Raw genomic sequence first — 14862 nt, 5'->3', positions numbered from 1 at the left:
TTGCTGGTGGGGTGATGTTCCAAGCTTTGCTATTTCTGTCATTAATCATTTGAGGTCTCTTTCTCTATACTGCCTGTGCTCTTCATCTCTCACTGGTAAAATATTTACCGTCTGTTGTTGAAGACCTGTCCTGCCTACATTCTGCTATTCAACCTGGTCTTTAGCATCAACATCACTTCCCTCCAAGTCTGAACCAGACACATGATCTTCAATTTCAGAATTGTGATCAGAACCAGGTATATAATCATTGTCATCTTCATGATCAGAATTGTCTAAATCTGAAGGTTCCGAGTCACTTTGAAGGATTCTCTCTAAAGCCTGAATTGCAGAATATCTTGCTTGGTTCCTTGCCATGTTTCATTTAGAACCAGAACAAAAAAAATACATGGGAAGGAAATCTATCAACTGGCAATCAGTGCATCAATGTAAAAAAACATGTCTGAGAAAAAAAAACTAAAAAAGTTGACAAAAGTGAGAAATATAACATCCAGAAATATAAGATTATTTAGCAGTTTGGATGGGGTCCGCTTGGACCCCAAATAAAAAAATTGTAATAAAATAATAATGAAACACAGGAAAGCAATAGTATTTGGTATGCAGGATGACAACTTGATGTGTAAAAACTACCTAAAATACCAGAGAAAAATATTTACATACACATCAAAAAAATGCAAACAATGTAGTGCTGGGGTCTGCTTGGACCCCAGGTGTACTGTTTAGGGTTAAATAGTAAGCTTGCTAAGTAAATATTTGGTTAGTAAATTCAACATTTACAAAAACATCAATTAAAAGGTGATAATGTGCATTTGAAAAATGAAACCTGTTTTATTTATTTATTTTACATAGAAATAACCCAAAATATTGCAGGTAATATTTGACTGTGTCACTTTACAAACGGCACCCCATACAGACATCAACTGCCTATTTTAGAATAAAGGCTCGGTTTCCAGTTTTTCATTATATTTGAGTTGCGTGCTCCGTTGTGTTTTCCACTGGCAGTAAATCGTCCTCTGCTTCTCAAAGAGGAGGATTTTGTTTGTTCACATGACCCAGGAGGATACAGATAGTAAGCAGATCAGCTTGATGCTTCATATTTCCGCCGTGGGTTCACGCAGACGACGACTGCAGCTCTGTCAGGTGGGTCCTTTCTGTTAATGCTTCTATGATGCATAAACCTTTTATTTACTTTTCCTAAGTGTTAGGTTTATGATAGGGTTTTGAAAACTGCAATACATTGTATTTCCATCGCTATTAATAATACTATAAGGGAATGGGTTTGAAATCCTTTTATACATGTTAAAGCATCCTCTCCTTGCACTACGATAATCATCTCTTATCTCATGTTGGTTAAAGCTTTTCCAATGTTCCATTTAGGTCCATATCTAACCATGAAAAATGAATGTTACCTGAAAGGAGGCTCAAGTGAATTAGTTAAGCTCCTTAAGGTGTATTAATCTGTCCTGTTGCTTTAGCTTTATGTGCTGTGTGATTCTGCCTCTGTTGTTAATCCCAAACTGCCTATAAGACTCATAATGCAACAGTAAATATAGATTTCAAGATGCAGCTGAGTGAAGCAGATTTTTATCAGGCAATAAAAAGGCACCAACTGAAAATTAGAGGGCATTCAGGTTTGGTAATAACCACCTGTCACTGTGATTACATGGTGTCAAGGGTTAGTTTGCTTAAAAAGCCTGAATTTAAGATGTATGAAAGGTAACCATTGACTCATAACTCGCTTTTTTTTTCTCAAACTGTTGGTTTAATGAGAGTTGCATGCCAGTCAAGCTGCCCCATTCTGAACTGAGCACGTGTCAAACTTGACAGAGGAAAGCCGATTACTCTTTCCCCTTATCAGCAGATTTGACAGCAGGAGTGTGCAGTGAAAGTCCACAGATACACATGTTTTTAAGGCCTCTGGTGAAAGGTTTGTGTGTGCAGCGGTAGCTGCGGTAGATTAAAAAGAGACTGATATTGCTTAAAGAATAACATCATTGTGACTAACCTGTTAGAAACACATAAAAGACAGTCTGTCACCGCTACACGTTAGCTGCATCAGCGTATTCACAATAATACCCAACCAAACATTTTGACAGAGCGCCGTTTATCTCTCAAAATCACTACGACATACATAAATACAACTAGAATGAATCCATATATAAGGCGCTCTGGATTATAAAGCGCACTCTAATTAAAAAATAATAATAATAATGGTGTAATAAGACTGGACACATTTGGTCCAGAGTTCTTAACCCCCGATAATCCAGAAAAAATTTTCAGTCTGAATACACCCAAGCGCACCGTTGTTCGTGACTAGGAACTGCTTTTAGACCCATCCTTCGAGGTGGTCTTGGTTCGTTTCCAATCGGACTGGCCTTCGACTCGCTCTGAGATTACTCAGTCTGAATACAATCCCTTCCCGGAGTGGAACAACTGAACCAAAGTGACCACCGTAGCTGACAGAAGCAGAGTTAGAATGTAGCAAACAATGAGAAAAATATGAAGCAACAATTGTCGTGTTTTAAAGTGGAAAAAGGGTCCAAGTGTTTACTTGTATGAACGTTTAGTTTAACACAACCAAAAACACATGCTAGAAAAAATAAAAAATAAATGTCTTTGTCTGGGACTGTTTCTGCAGAGCGGCAGGAGTTCATCATAAATTTGCCACTGAGTTGTGAGTGGGACTGTTGGCCCCTAAGTAACTCTCCACTAATATCCCATTTTCCTTTGGTTTATACTGGTTTCAGCCCCTCACAACCCCAAGATAGCATTAGCGGTGCAACAAAAACAGCGAGCAATGTCGGAGCTATGCAGCTGTACAGGAAAACAAAGACGTACATGGATATATGTCTACAAGTGGACTCATCCGTTACTGCATCACAACTGAGAGGGTTTTCAAACGGCAGATGTTTATTTGCTCCTGATTTGACCCAATTTGAATGAAGAAATATTCAGAAATGCAGTTTTAATCTTGAGTTATTTTATATCTGTCCTCCATCGTGAGAAAAATGCTACAAGAACACCAAAAACACAGTTTTCTTTGGAGTGGGTCTTTAAGAAACAACTTTAAAATACACCCATGGTATCAGGACTGTAGTTGGACCAGAGGGTCATCTTCCAGTATTTTATTGCCTTCATTTCTACTTTTGAAGATATCATAAAAGGGATGTTTTTGTTTTGTTACGTTTTTTAAATTCCTCACCTCCAGAGTTAACTTCTCAGTGTCTGTGTTGCTACATTTGCTCAAACAATGATGACATAACTGTCTTTTTTTTTTTTTTCGGAACTGAAAGCCCTGTTTCCTGTGTTTCTCCAGCTGTATCTCTGCAGATTGACTCAGAGATGCTGGGAAAAAAGAACTCCAGTCTAATTTGAGCGCTCATTTGGAGCGAGTCATTTGGCATACGTGCATGACATCCCCAGTGGGAATTGTCAGACTAATTTAAACAGGAAGCAGTTGAATCTGACATAACACTGCTTTGGCTATTAGGGGGTAACCATTACAACAAAGGCCTTTCAATCATCGCCATGTCTCATTAGCTTTGGGGTGCTTTTCAGCCTTTTTGTGATTCTATCATCTTTTTTTTTATTTCCATAATCATATGTTGACTGTGTTCACACGGTTTATTTAAAAAATGTCAAAACCTTCACTCTTTAAGCCAAAAATATCAGATATCATCACATATTTCATGGTGGTCAAACCTAATTGTTTCATTTTTGCTAGTCTCAAACTATAAAAACGAATGTTCCCTGAAAGGAGGGTCAAGTGAATTAGTTAAGCTCCTTAAGGTGCAATTCTATGTCCTTTTGCTTAAGCTTTATTTGCTGCATGGTTCTACCTCTGTTGGTAATCTGCTGATAGACAGCCCTACATGTCTGGAGTTTAATATCACAGATGTTTGGAAACCACACTAAGGTTAATTTGACAGTGATACATTTCCCGGAACACCAGAGTTCACTAAAGACTTGCACCAGAGCTGCCAAAGAAAAAAGGAAAAGCCTTAAGACTTAATTGTTGAGCTACTGCAGCTGTATGAAAAGTAGATCAGGTGACCTCCTCTAAGTAGGATTTTACTCCACATGGTTGTGTTGTTTGGTCTGCACTAGAGTTCAGATGAGCTTCAACAATCGACAAATGAAGAAGAAACTAATCTGGTAAAAATTAAACAGCTCAGTTTAAAAGGTTTTTTTGAATGAAGCGTCCATCATTATCACTGGAGAACAGGCAGTCTGAATCAGGGCTGGTCAACCCTGGTCCTCAAGAGTCAAAGCCCTGCCTGTTGTTCAGGTTTTCCTGGACTGCTTCATGCTGACCACCTAAACCGGGTGTGTTCAGTAAACCAGGATGTGGAATCTACTGAGTCAGCTAATTAGCAGCACACTGGGCAAGAAGATCTGGAATACAGGCAGGCTTGTTTCTCATGAGGACCAGGATTGGCCAGCCCTGACCAAGTGCATACCATTCTGTGTCCCAAGATAAACTAAAGCGGGCCAGTCCTGGTCTCTTGAGGACCAAGGATGACCATCCCAGGTCTGGTTTCTGCACCCTCTCCTTCTTTAAAAGTCTACAAACCTATTTTGGAAAACTTTTGATTGTGTGAATAGAGTCCAACCCAACACGTCCAGAGAGATGTCTACAGTACTTTTACAAATGGGACAGGAAATAATTTATAATATCCTATCTTCACTTGTTTCATTTTAAAGAATTAACCTTACATAAATGAATATTGTTTCAGAAAAAGTCTTCAGATGTGGTTCATTTCACAGCCCTAAATTGTGTCCCTGTTCTCAGGGAATATTATTGGCTTTTGACAAAAAACAATAACAAAGATTCCAGTTAATTAGTTTCAAAAGCAATGAATAATCCAAAGAATACACGAATATCTTCATTCTTCATTCTTGCTGAATCCCTTTCAGGGTCAAAGGGTTGCTGGAGCCTATACTTGCGCAAAGGGAAGCCCACCTAGACAGGTCGCCAGTCTGTTGCTGTGCCACACACTTACATGCACACCTTGGGCCAATTTAGAGCCAATGATTAACCAATGCAACACATTTATGGACAGTGGAAAAAAGCTGGGGTGCCCGGACACAACCCATACATGCACAGGGAGAACATGCAAACTCTATGTAGAAAGGAGCCAGCTGGGATTCAAACCAGGACCATTTCACAGTGAGGCAATAGTGCTAACCACTACACTACAATGCTGACCATTGCATTATTATTAAAAGTTTGCTATTTTTTATGGAAAATAAATTCCCTTACCTCAAAATATGGCAAGCGAAAAGACTAAAGATTTGTCTATTTGTTTTGTGAACAAATCCGTTTTTAAACTCTCTGCGGCTCATAACAGCTTATCCTCAGTTGAGGTTTGTTCAAACAGGTACGAGCAGTACATTGACAAACTTGATCTTAACCTCGTCTTCAAGGTTTACTCCATCTCTACTTTTACAGAAGTGCTATAAAGAAACCCATAAAGTATTCACATTTGAACGTATGGCAGGGGGGGGAGGCAGAAGACTTTAGAAGGGGGGTAAATGAGAACATACCATTCTAATTTAGTCTATTACTAATTTAATGTTATTTTTTTGTTATTGCTGTGTTGAAAATTTTAAACAAGGTTGTATTGATGTTTTTTTTATCTATATCTATATAATGATACCAATTTTGGCTCAAAGATGGGGGGGCAAGTGGAGAGGCAAAGTTTTTTGGCGGGGGGAGGGACTGTCCTCTTGCCCCATCTTACCTCTGCCCCTGCAAAACACTGAAAATAGCCCTAAAGCCAAAACATATTTAAAAAACTCCCAAGAGGTATTATGAGAAATATCTCTATTAAACATGTCTATGCCTCGGGTAGAGGTCTGAGACAGTTATTTATCCTCACTTTCCATGTTTTGATCGTAGCTGAACAGCAAATGTGATGCCAAATCTCAGCCAATTAAATTTAAAGTGTTCAATTCAAATTCAGCGCTTATATCTTCTTTTTTGTTATTTGAGAAGGCGTTAATAGTTTGTGCCGTCATCTAATGTTAGTGCTTGTTTCCTTTAAAGCTCTGTCATCTTGACTCTTTTTTTGTTTCAGTATAATGGAGGCTTGAGGGTAAAAACAACAACATGGACGAGGAATCAGAGAGTTTAGCAGAAATCTTTGACACCAAGCTGAAGGTGCAGCCCAAAGTGTCTCCAGCTGCTCCTGCCCCAAGAACAAAGTACTTCAATGTCATGGATGACGAAGGTGCCTATAATGTCTTTGTGAATCCACCCCCTCCTCTAAGCGGCCAGGAGCTGCCAGCAGAGGGAGGCAAAGAGACGACAGCCGACCGCTTTAGCGTGACCCTTCCCCATGGAGAAGCTGACCCCACAGATGCTGAGGCTAATCCAAGCGGCTTAGACCGGCACCGTGGTGAGAAGCACTTAACGACAACACGGAAAGAGCTGGATGAGGTAACAGCAAGTACAGTGCAGCCTTCTAAGGAGTCTAAGGAAAGCGTCACACTGCTCACTGAGAAGGATTTTACACCATCTCACCAAGACCCAACAGGCATGGACGGAACAGCTCTGAAAGGATCAGGCCATGATGAAACTGTGACCCACTGTCTGGATTACAAAAGCGGAGACATAGAATCTGATCCGCCAGCTAACGATTTTGCAACGCTGAACGCTGAGGAGCCACTACAGTGCGAGATCGATGCTGAAAGAGAAATGTTTCCACCAGAAACCTTGGAAAATGATAGAATCCAGGTTTTTGATTGTTCTGAGGAGAGAAGCGTCCAGCTATCTGGAGATCATTTAGATAGTGGCATTGAGAAAACAAATCCCTCATCACCTACATTTGAGGAAAACACGATAAAAGCAGCAGCCAATCAGCCACAGGTGTCTGATCAGGCTGCATCCAATGACAGAGGAGGACATGTTGACCGCAGATCTTGGGATTACAGTCAAACCGAGTCTGACTGGGTCAGAAAAGACAGCATTACCAGTGAAAAACAACTTTCTCTTTCCATAGATTCGGAAGAAATGGTAGAACAAGTAGATGGAAGCCGAAGAATATCTGACATCCAACAAGGAGAGCAACTGTTGCAGCGCTTGCAAATGGTCCAACTGCGACACGATGAGAACCTCGATACCCACCAGCAGATCCTGAAAGGAGCGAGAGGTGAGGAAGAAGGGGAAACTGATGGCGAAGAATGTTTAGGAAGAGGCAATACGAGCGATGGTGATGGCAAACAGGACAAAACAAGGAGAAACTTGACTGAGAGCACCGGAAACGAAAAGACAGAGGAGGATCAAACTCACATTGAAGGGAGGACATCTTCATCCACAATTCTTGGGCAGCCAGAACACCAGAAGGTCACCACAAAAGACAGCGACTCTGAAGATGACTGCCCCTTACCTTCTGATTTATTTACTAACCCAGCCTGTAAAGAGCTGCCCTTTACTGGACACAGGTTTTCAGCAGTGGTGACCACAATAGAGAAGCAAATCCACGAGGTGGCCCAAGGGACGCAGAACCTGCAGCGAGCTGGGGGGGTTTTCAATCTTGCAGGTGATCCAGATGTGCTGGAAATTCCCTTTAAAACCGACGTTTCTCTGGAGTCCCTCCTTCACAGTGCTTGCTCTAGTCATACTAGTCAGTGGCAGTTCTCTGAAAAAAGGATGCAGAAGGAGATAAAACAGGACATTCAGAGGGAAATAGCACTGGTCAACATAGGAAAGATCCCAGGGGGGTACAGCAAAGGGGAGGCTCGTCAGTTGAAGGAGACAAAACTTATTTTTGAAGCTTTCCAGCAAGACAACACCGAAGGTCCCACAAGAAACCGGAAACCACGTGCCACGGTGGTGAAGGGGCAGGGTTACCCGTCTGTCCTCGAGCGCACGCGAAGCCTTGAGAGGTTTTCTCTGCAGAGTTGCCCCTCCATCGCCAGGACTCATTCCCTCAGGCTGCAAAGTCCTGCAGAGGAAAAAAGCCTTGAAAGCATCAGGTTAAGAAGCCCAACTGGAGGACTTCAAGATAAAACCCGGTTATCCCCCTACCCCACACAAGACAAGCCTCTGCGCCTGCACAGAAGCATGGACTCCATATGCAGTGAATCTACCAAGATGGCTTTGGAGGCCAGAGGCAAACCCCTGGAGGGAAATCCAGGATCTCTCCTCAAACACAACCCCTTCTTTAAGCTGCGCCCCGCTCTGGCTCTGCAACCTGAAGTGGAGAAAGACATCCGGGAAGCCAAGGAGAGGGAAGAGGAGCTGAGAAGACAGAGATGCACTTTGTATGGAGAGGACAGGCAGAATAGTGAGGAGGAAGGAAAGTCCCTCAGCGCAAAGTCACACAGTTCAGGTTCGTCTCCATGTGGTCTTTTGAACTAAATCACATTGCTCGTTAGACTTTCACATTTAGCAAAAAGTGATCAAATAATAATCTTTTAATCCTGCAAATAACCTAGAATGAGTATAGTACAATATATAACAGTTACGTAAAATAATTAAAACTGTTCTTTAGCTTTAAAATGTTCCCATATCATCAATAAAAATATGTGATAAATGACAAGAACCCTGAGGATAAAACGACATAAATACCTAAGTCAGATCTTCATCCATTCTGTATCTTCTGGAGCTCAGACTGTGGCTTTAGACAAATGCCATTCTACATTAGCATCACACTGTTAGCCAAGAGAAGTCTCACTGTGAATTTAGTGTTATTCCCGTCACCCCGAGTTACATCATTCTAACTGCCTGTCCGAGTCAGCAAGTGCAGAAACAGGTTTTTTTATGAAACAAGTTCTTCTCTTCTGTGGTTTTTACTTAAGCAACACGTAGTTCATGAAAGTGTTTTGACTCAAACTGATTAAGATGGTTAAAATAAAGTCAGAAAAAGACCGTAAAGCAGATCAAATTGAGGTTTCACAGAGAGGTTTGTAATAAAATCATGATTTTTCAAACTTTATTATTATTATTATTATTATTTTAAGAACCTGTTTGATTTAAATGTGTTGATTTGGAGTTGCTGCTCAACAAGCAACCAAAGTTTATAGTTGAAAACACAACATTGTATTTTTAAGAAAAAGTTGATTACAGACAACTGTTTTATTCACATTTTTTGTCATTCTTGGATTTAAATTGCTATAATTAAGTCTTTGGTGACACATCAGGAATGTATGTATTTTAAATCGTGTTTCCAGTCAGATATCAGTAATTTTAATGCATCGACTACTCGTGAAATATTATTTCTAACCTTTTAAAAGGGAAATTTTTAAAAACTGATGTGTGAGACTCCCATGAAAACTAAAAAGAAAACACAAAAATTAAAACTTCATGTAAATTAATTAATGATTAATTATTAACAGTAAATAAATAATGTGCAAACTCTTCAAGCAGGATCCAAACATAAGACTTTTTCTTAAATACTCTTTATCAACACCACTGACTATATATAAGAACTGGACTGAGTGCCCTCTACCAACAGGGAGTTCTTCTTGGTTCTTCTATGGTTCCAACCTGGCGACGTCTGTTTTTCTGTGGGTTTTTTTTTTTTTTTTTTTGGGGGGGGGGGGGGGTGGCGACTGAATAAACCTAATTTTGTTTAAGCTAGAGGTAAACCATTTTCTATGGATGACATCACACTCACTCAGTCCAAGACTCCTAAACAGTCACTGCCAGTGGCAAATTCTTCAACTAGCATTTTTTCCAAGAGCTAAGGCTAGTATCAGCTTTAAAAAACTGTAGCTAAAGCTTTAAAAGGATCATATGGGCGTATTTGCATGTTTTACTGTACATCTAAGAAAACATTTAGTCACTGACATGATTGTAGCAAAACATTAGGAGTTGAGCTCCCTGAGAAACCCAGTCATTCCTTCATACTTAAAGCTTTCTTGTTGAATTCTGATGTTTTACTTTTCCTTTTAGGTGAGAGGCAAAAGTCATGGGGGAAACTGGAACGGGTCTGGCCCCCACCATCTCAGAAGAAATCTGACCATCCACAGGTGATACCCCACTGTAGCATTGTTGTCTACCATGACAAAGGTGGATAAAGGTGGAGAGATTTCATGTAATCCATGGACACCAGTGAGGTTCACAAATCATTGAAGAAAAAAGGTTTAGCGCACTAGTGGGTCTAGATGACCCAACTACCAATGTTAAAGTGCCTAGTATAGCAAAAAGGTTAACTTGTTCCTATGATGGGTGGAGAACTGAAGAACAGATTATGTGTAATCCTTTGGTCAAACATCCACAGACATAAGTGTAATATTTTGTATGTTTGTCAAAAAACATCCAGAGGAAGACATGGATAAAACTTGTTCTTTTAGCACTTCTTGGATAAGCAATGATTCTGTGTCAAAGTGAGAGGATCAAGAATCCGGAGCTAATCTCCTGCTCTAAATCCCGTCTTTTTCTGTGTCTGCAGGAGTCAAAGGTTCACAGAGCGGGGAGTCAGAAGGCTTCTCTGTGGCAGCGCTGGGAGTCCGGCCAAATCAACGGCCAGACAGTGAAAAGTGAAAAAAAGTGACTTGTGAAGGAAATAAAAGTCACAATACAGGTTCCATGCAACATCAGAGCAACAATATGAGCTGTAATCTGTACCTTTCCTCTCTGCTTTTATCCAGATTAAGTTTCCTTTTTTATCCATTAGAGCCATCTTTTAAAGCAACAATAACTATTTTGTTTACATCCATTCGATGATACATGTCATCTGTACCTGAGATTTTTACAAGTCAGTGTTCACAGTAACTAACAATCATCATTAGTAATAAATGTTCCCACACTGAGTCAAAACAGAATTTGTGGTTCATCCTGTCTGCATGTTGTTCCACTTACAAAGCTGAGTTTGGTCTGTGATGTACATCAGAGATACACTTCAACTGTGAGAGACATCATGTAAACAAAGAATCCAGGAAATCACATAATTTGATTTTTTTTATTTATATAACAGAGCAGAAAATAAATATTTGGTAAATGTTTTCTGTAGGTCTCCGCCAGGTTTGCACAGTAGCTGCTATTTTGGTCCATTGTTCCATGCAGATCTCCTCAAGAGCTGTCAAGTTTTTAGGTCATTGCTGGAAAACATGGACTTTCAACTCCCTTCACTTGTTCCTTTAGACTTGGGATTCAGAGACCACTCCAAAACATTCAAAGGTTTTTATGTGGCCACCACTTTGTTGCCATGACGATGTGTTTGGCACCAGTGTCATGCTGGAAGAGCCAGACATTTTTCATCCTCAATGTTCTCACTGATGGAAGTTTTTTGACCCATATCTCACCATCCATGGCCCCATCCGATCCGCCAGCTAACGATTTTGCTGATTGAAACAAATCAGTCACCCTGTCCTCTTTAAAAGTATCCCTAAACATGATGTTTCCACCCCCATGCTTCATAGTGGGTTTGGTGTTCTTCAGCATTGTTTCCCCTCCCCATCATCTGAAAACATGACCTTCCCCAACCCTCCTCTGGATCATCCAAATGGTCTCAGGAGAACTTTCGATGGCTCTAAACATGTATTGGCTTGCAGGGGAACCTTTGGAGCTCTGCAGGATTTGAATCCATGATGTCGTGTGTTACTATAGTAACCGCTGTTAGGTATATTTTTCATTAACTATTTTTCTAATAATTGCTCCAACAGTTGATCTCTCCTCATCAAGCTGCTATTTTATAGTAGATGGGTTCATCCCAGTCTTGTTCCGGTCTACAATCTTGTCCCTGGTGTCCTTTGACAGCTCTTTGGTCATAGTGGAGAAGTGCCAATCTGACTGTTTAAGGATGCGGACAGTAGTCTTTTATACAGATAACCAGTGGTGGAAAAAGAGCTTCTCAAAGGAGAACCAAAAAGTCTGAGAGGAACAGAATTCTTGTTTGTTTGTAAGAGATACATCATTATTTTCTGCTCCATGATATAAATAAATTGTTTAAAAATCAAACAACGTCATTTCCTGGAATCCTCTTTTTTTCTGTCTCTCACAGGTGAAGTGTTTCTATGATCAACATTACAGACAAAACTCGTCTCCTAAAAACGACCATCTTTCAGAATAAGTGACTGTAAAATTCTATTTTTTAACAAATTAAAGAACTGATGTAACTGTGAATTGTTAGTACATTTTGTTCCAAAAAAAAATTGGATTATTAGTTTACATTTAAATCTTAAAAAGTACATGAAAAGTATCAAACTTGGATATAATTAGATTAACCAAGTCTGAAAGTTTCTCTAAAATCCTGGATGTAGCTTTAAAATTTCCTTTAAAATAGTTTATGACAGAAATACTTTGAAGGCGGACCTTAACAGAGTCACCTTCCACCTGCACTGGGAGTACCAGTGAACTTCTTATTTTAAATATATGTGAAAATACTTTTTTTTTTCTCATTCAGAGTTTTTTTTTATTTTCATGACTATGAAAATTGTAGAGTCACACTGAACACATCAAAACTGTGAATCAACCCATGTGGAATTATATACATAACAAAAAAGTGTGAAACAACTGAAAATGTGTCATATTCTAGGTTCTTCAAAGTAGCCACCTTTTGCTTTGATTATTGCTTTGCACACTCTTGGCATTCTCTTGATGAGCTTCCAGAGGTAGTCACCTGAAATGGTCTTCCAACAGTCTTGAAGGAGTTCCCAGAGATGCTTAGCACTTGTTGGCCGTTTTGCCTTCACTCTGCGGTCCAGCTCACCCTAAATCATCTCCATTGGGTCCAGGTCCGGTGACTGTGGAGGCCAGGTCATCTGGCACAGCACCCCATCACTCTCCTTCTTGGTCAAATAGCCCCTCACACAGCCTGGAGGTGTGTTTGGGGTCATTGTCCTGTTGAAAAATAAATGATGGTCCAACTAAACGCAAACCGGATGGAATAGCATGCTGTGGTGGCCATGCTTGTTCAGTATGCCTTCAATTTGGAATAAATCCCCAACAGTGTCACCAAAAGCACCATCACACCAACACACCTCTTCTTCCATGCTTCACAGAGGGAACCAGGCATGTAGAGTCCATCTGTCACCTTTTCTGTGTCACACAAAGAGCAAAAGATCTCCAATTTGGACTCAACAGACCAAAGCCCAGATTTCCTCTGGTTTAATGTCCATTCCTTGTGTTCAACAAGTCTCTTCTGCTTGTTGCCTTTCTTTAGCAGTGGTTTCCTAGCAGATATTCTAGCATGAAGGCCTGATTCACACAGTCTCCTTTGAACAGTTGTTGTAGAGATGTGTCTGCTGCTAGAACTCTGTGTGTCATTGACCTGCTCTCTAACCTGAGCTGCTGTTAACCTGCCATTTCTGAGGCTGCTGACTCGGATGAACTTATCCTCTGCAGCAGAGCTGACTCTTGGTCTTCCTTTCCTGGGCGGTCCGCATGTGAGCCAGTTTCTTTGTAGCGCTTGATGGTTTTTGTGACTGCACTTGGGGACACTATCAAAGTTTTCTCAATTTTTAGGACTGACTGACCTTCATTTCTGAAAGTGATGATGGCCACTCGTTTTTCTGTACTTAGCTGCTTTTTTCTTGCCATAATACAAATTCTAACAGTCTATTCAGTAGGACTATCAGCTGTGTATCCACCTGACTTCTGCACAACACAACTGATGGTCCCAACCCCATTTATAAGGCAAGAAATCACACTTATTAAACCTGACAGGGCACACCTGTGAAGTGAAGACCATTCCAGGTGACTACCTCTTGAAGCTCATCAAGAGAATGCCAAGAGTGTGCAAAGCAGTAATCAAATCTAAAGGTGGCTACTTTGAAGAACCTACAAAATGACATATTTCACACTTTTTGTTATGAATATAATTCCACAGGTGTTAATTCACAGTTTTGATGCGTTCAGTGTGAATCTACAAATTTCATAGTTATGAAAATAAAGAAAACTCTTTGAATGAGGTGTGTCCAAACTTTTGGTCTGTACTGCATGTTACCTAATAAAGGGACTTATAATTAAAAATAAACATGAGTAATTCTACTATTAACTAGGGCTAGGTGGATAAAATCAACTAATTGATTCAAATCAATCCAAACTTAAAAAATCAATCATCGATTCATAAAAGTAGAGATTAACCTTTTATTCCTTTCCTTTCAAGGGGACCTTAATGCTACTACTCAAAATATGGATTTTGTGAGATTAGGCGAGATCAAACATTGAAACAATCATGGTGAAACTACTAGATAGTTTACAAAATACAACCGGAAGGTTCATGGAACATTACTGATATACTCTGATACATCTGTCATAATAACAATAACAGCCGTAAAACCGAAGTCCGTTAACTTGATGCTAACATGTAATGGAATTTCCCACAGGATCATGTAACACTGTGGTGTTAACAACCAATTTTGCAGCGGCTGAGTTGTATCAGATTACTATTCATAGTAATATCTTCAAAATATATACAGATTATTATTCTATTACTATAAAAATATGTCTAAACAGTGCAAATTCAAAACTGAACTGAATCAAATTGAATTGACTTCCTCTCTCTTTGCATTCAACATAATATCATTTATTTTAAATAACACCTATAGTTTTTCCATAATGTTATAATTTGTCTGGGAAAAATGTGAAGCATTTTTTTTATGAGATGCTCAAGCTAGCGGTAGCTCCCAAACATCTGCTATTATTGTTTTACAAACATTTTGACAGCTTGTGTTTAGTTGAAATTTGTGTTAGAGCATATTTCCAAAGGAGATGTTAAAATGTTTCTGTCATTTTTTGTAATTTTTGTTAAAGAATGTAAAAGGAGAGAGGAAAAAAATTGATTAAAAATCAAAAAATCGAATTTGGTGCGAAAAAATATGTTATTTTTTTGGCCATAACACCCAGCTGTAGTTTCTACCTGTTCATCTATCAACCCTCATGACATCACCTGGTAGAAATATGAGTATATGGGG

General features: G+C 39.7%; 1 protein-coding gene across 1 annotated transcript; it reads left to right on the top strand.

Moving 5' to 3' along the window:
- The first annotated feature begins 830 nt into the window (after positions 1-830).
- Positions 831-12337, top strand: LOC101162131. The gene is made up of 4 exons (XM_004071984.4): positions 831-1137; positions 6078-8333; positions 9899-9975; positions 10398-12337. The coding sequence occupies exons 2-4, from the start codon at positions 6110-6112 to the stop codon at positions 10497-10499; spliced, it is 2403 nt and encodes an 800-aa protein (XP_004072032.1). The 5' UTR covers positions 831-1137; positions 6078-6109; the 3' UTR covers positions 10500-12337.
- Positions 12338-14862: the final 2525 nt, after the last annotated feature.

Source organism: Oryzias latipes, chromosome 8 (genome assembly GCF_002234675.1).
Source record: "Oryzias latipes chromosome 8, ASM223467v1".
NCBI classification, from domain to species: Eukaryota; Metazoa; Chordata; class Actinopteri; order Beloniformes; family Adrianichthyidae; genus Oryzias; species Oryzias latipes.
This window is presented reverse-complemented; position numbering and strand designations above follow the sequence as displayed.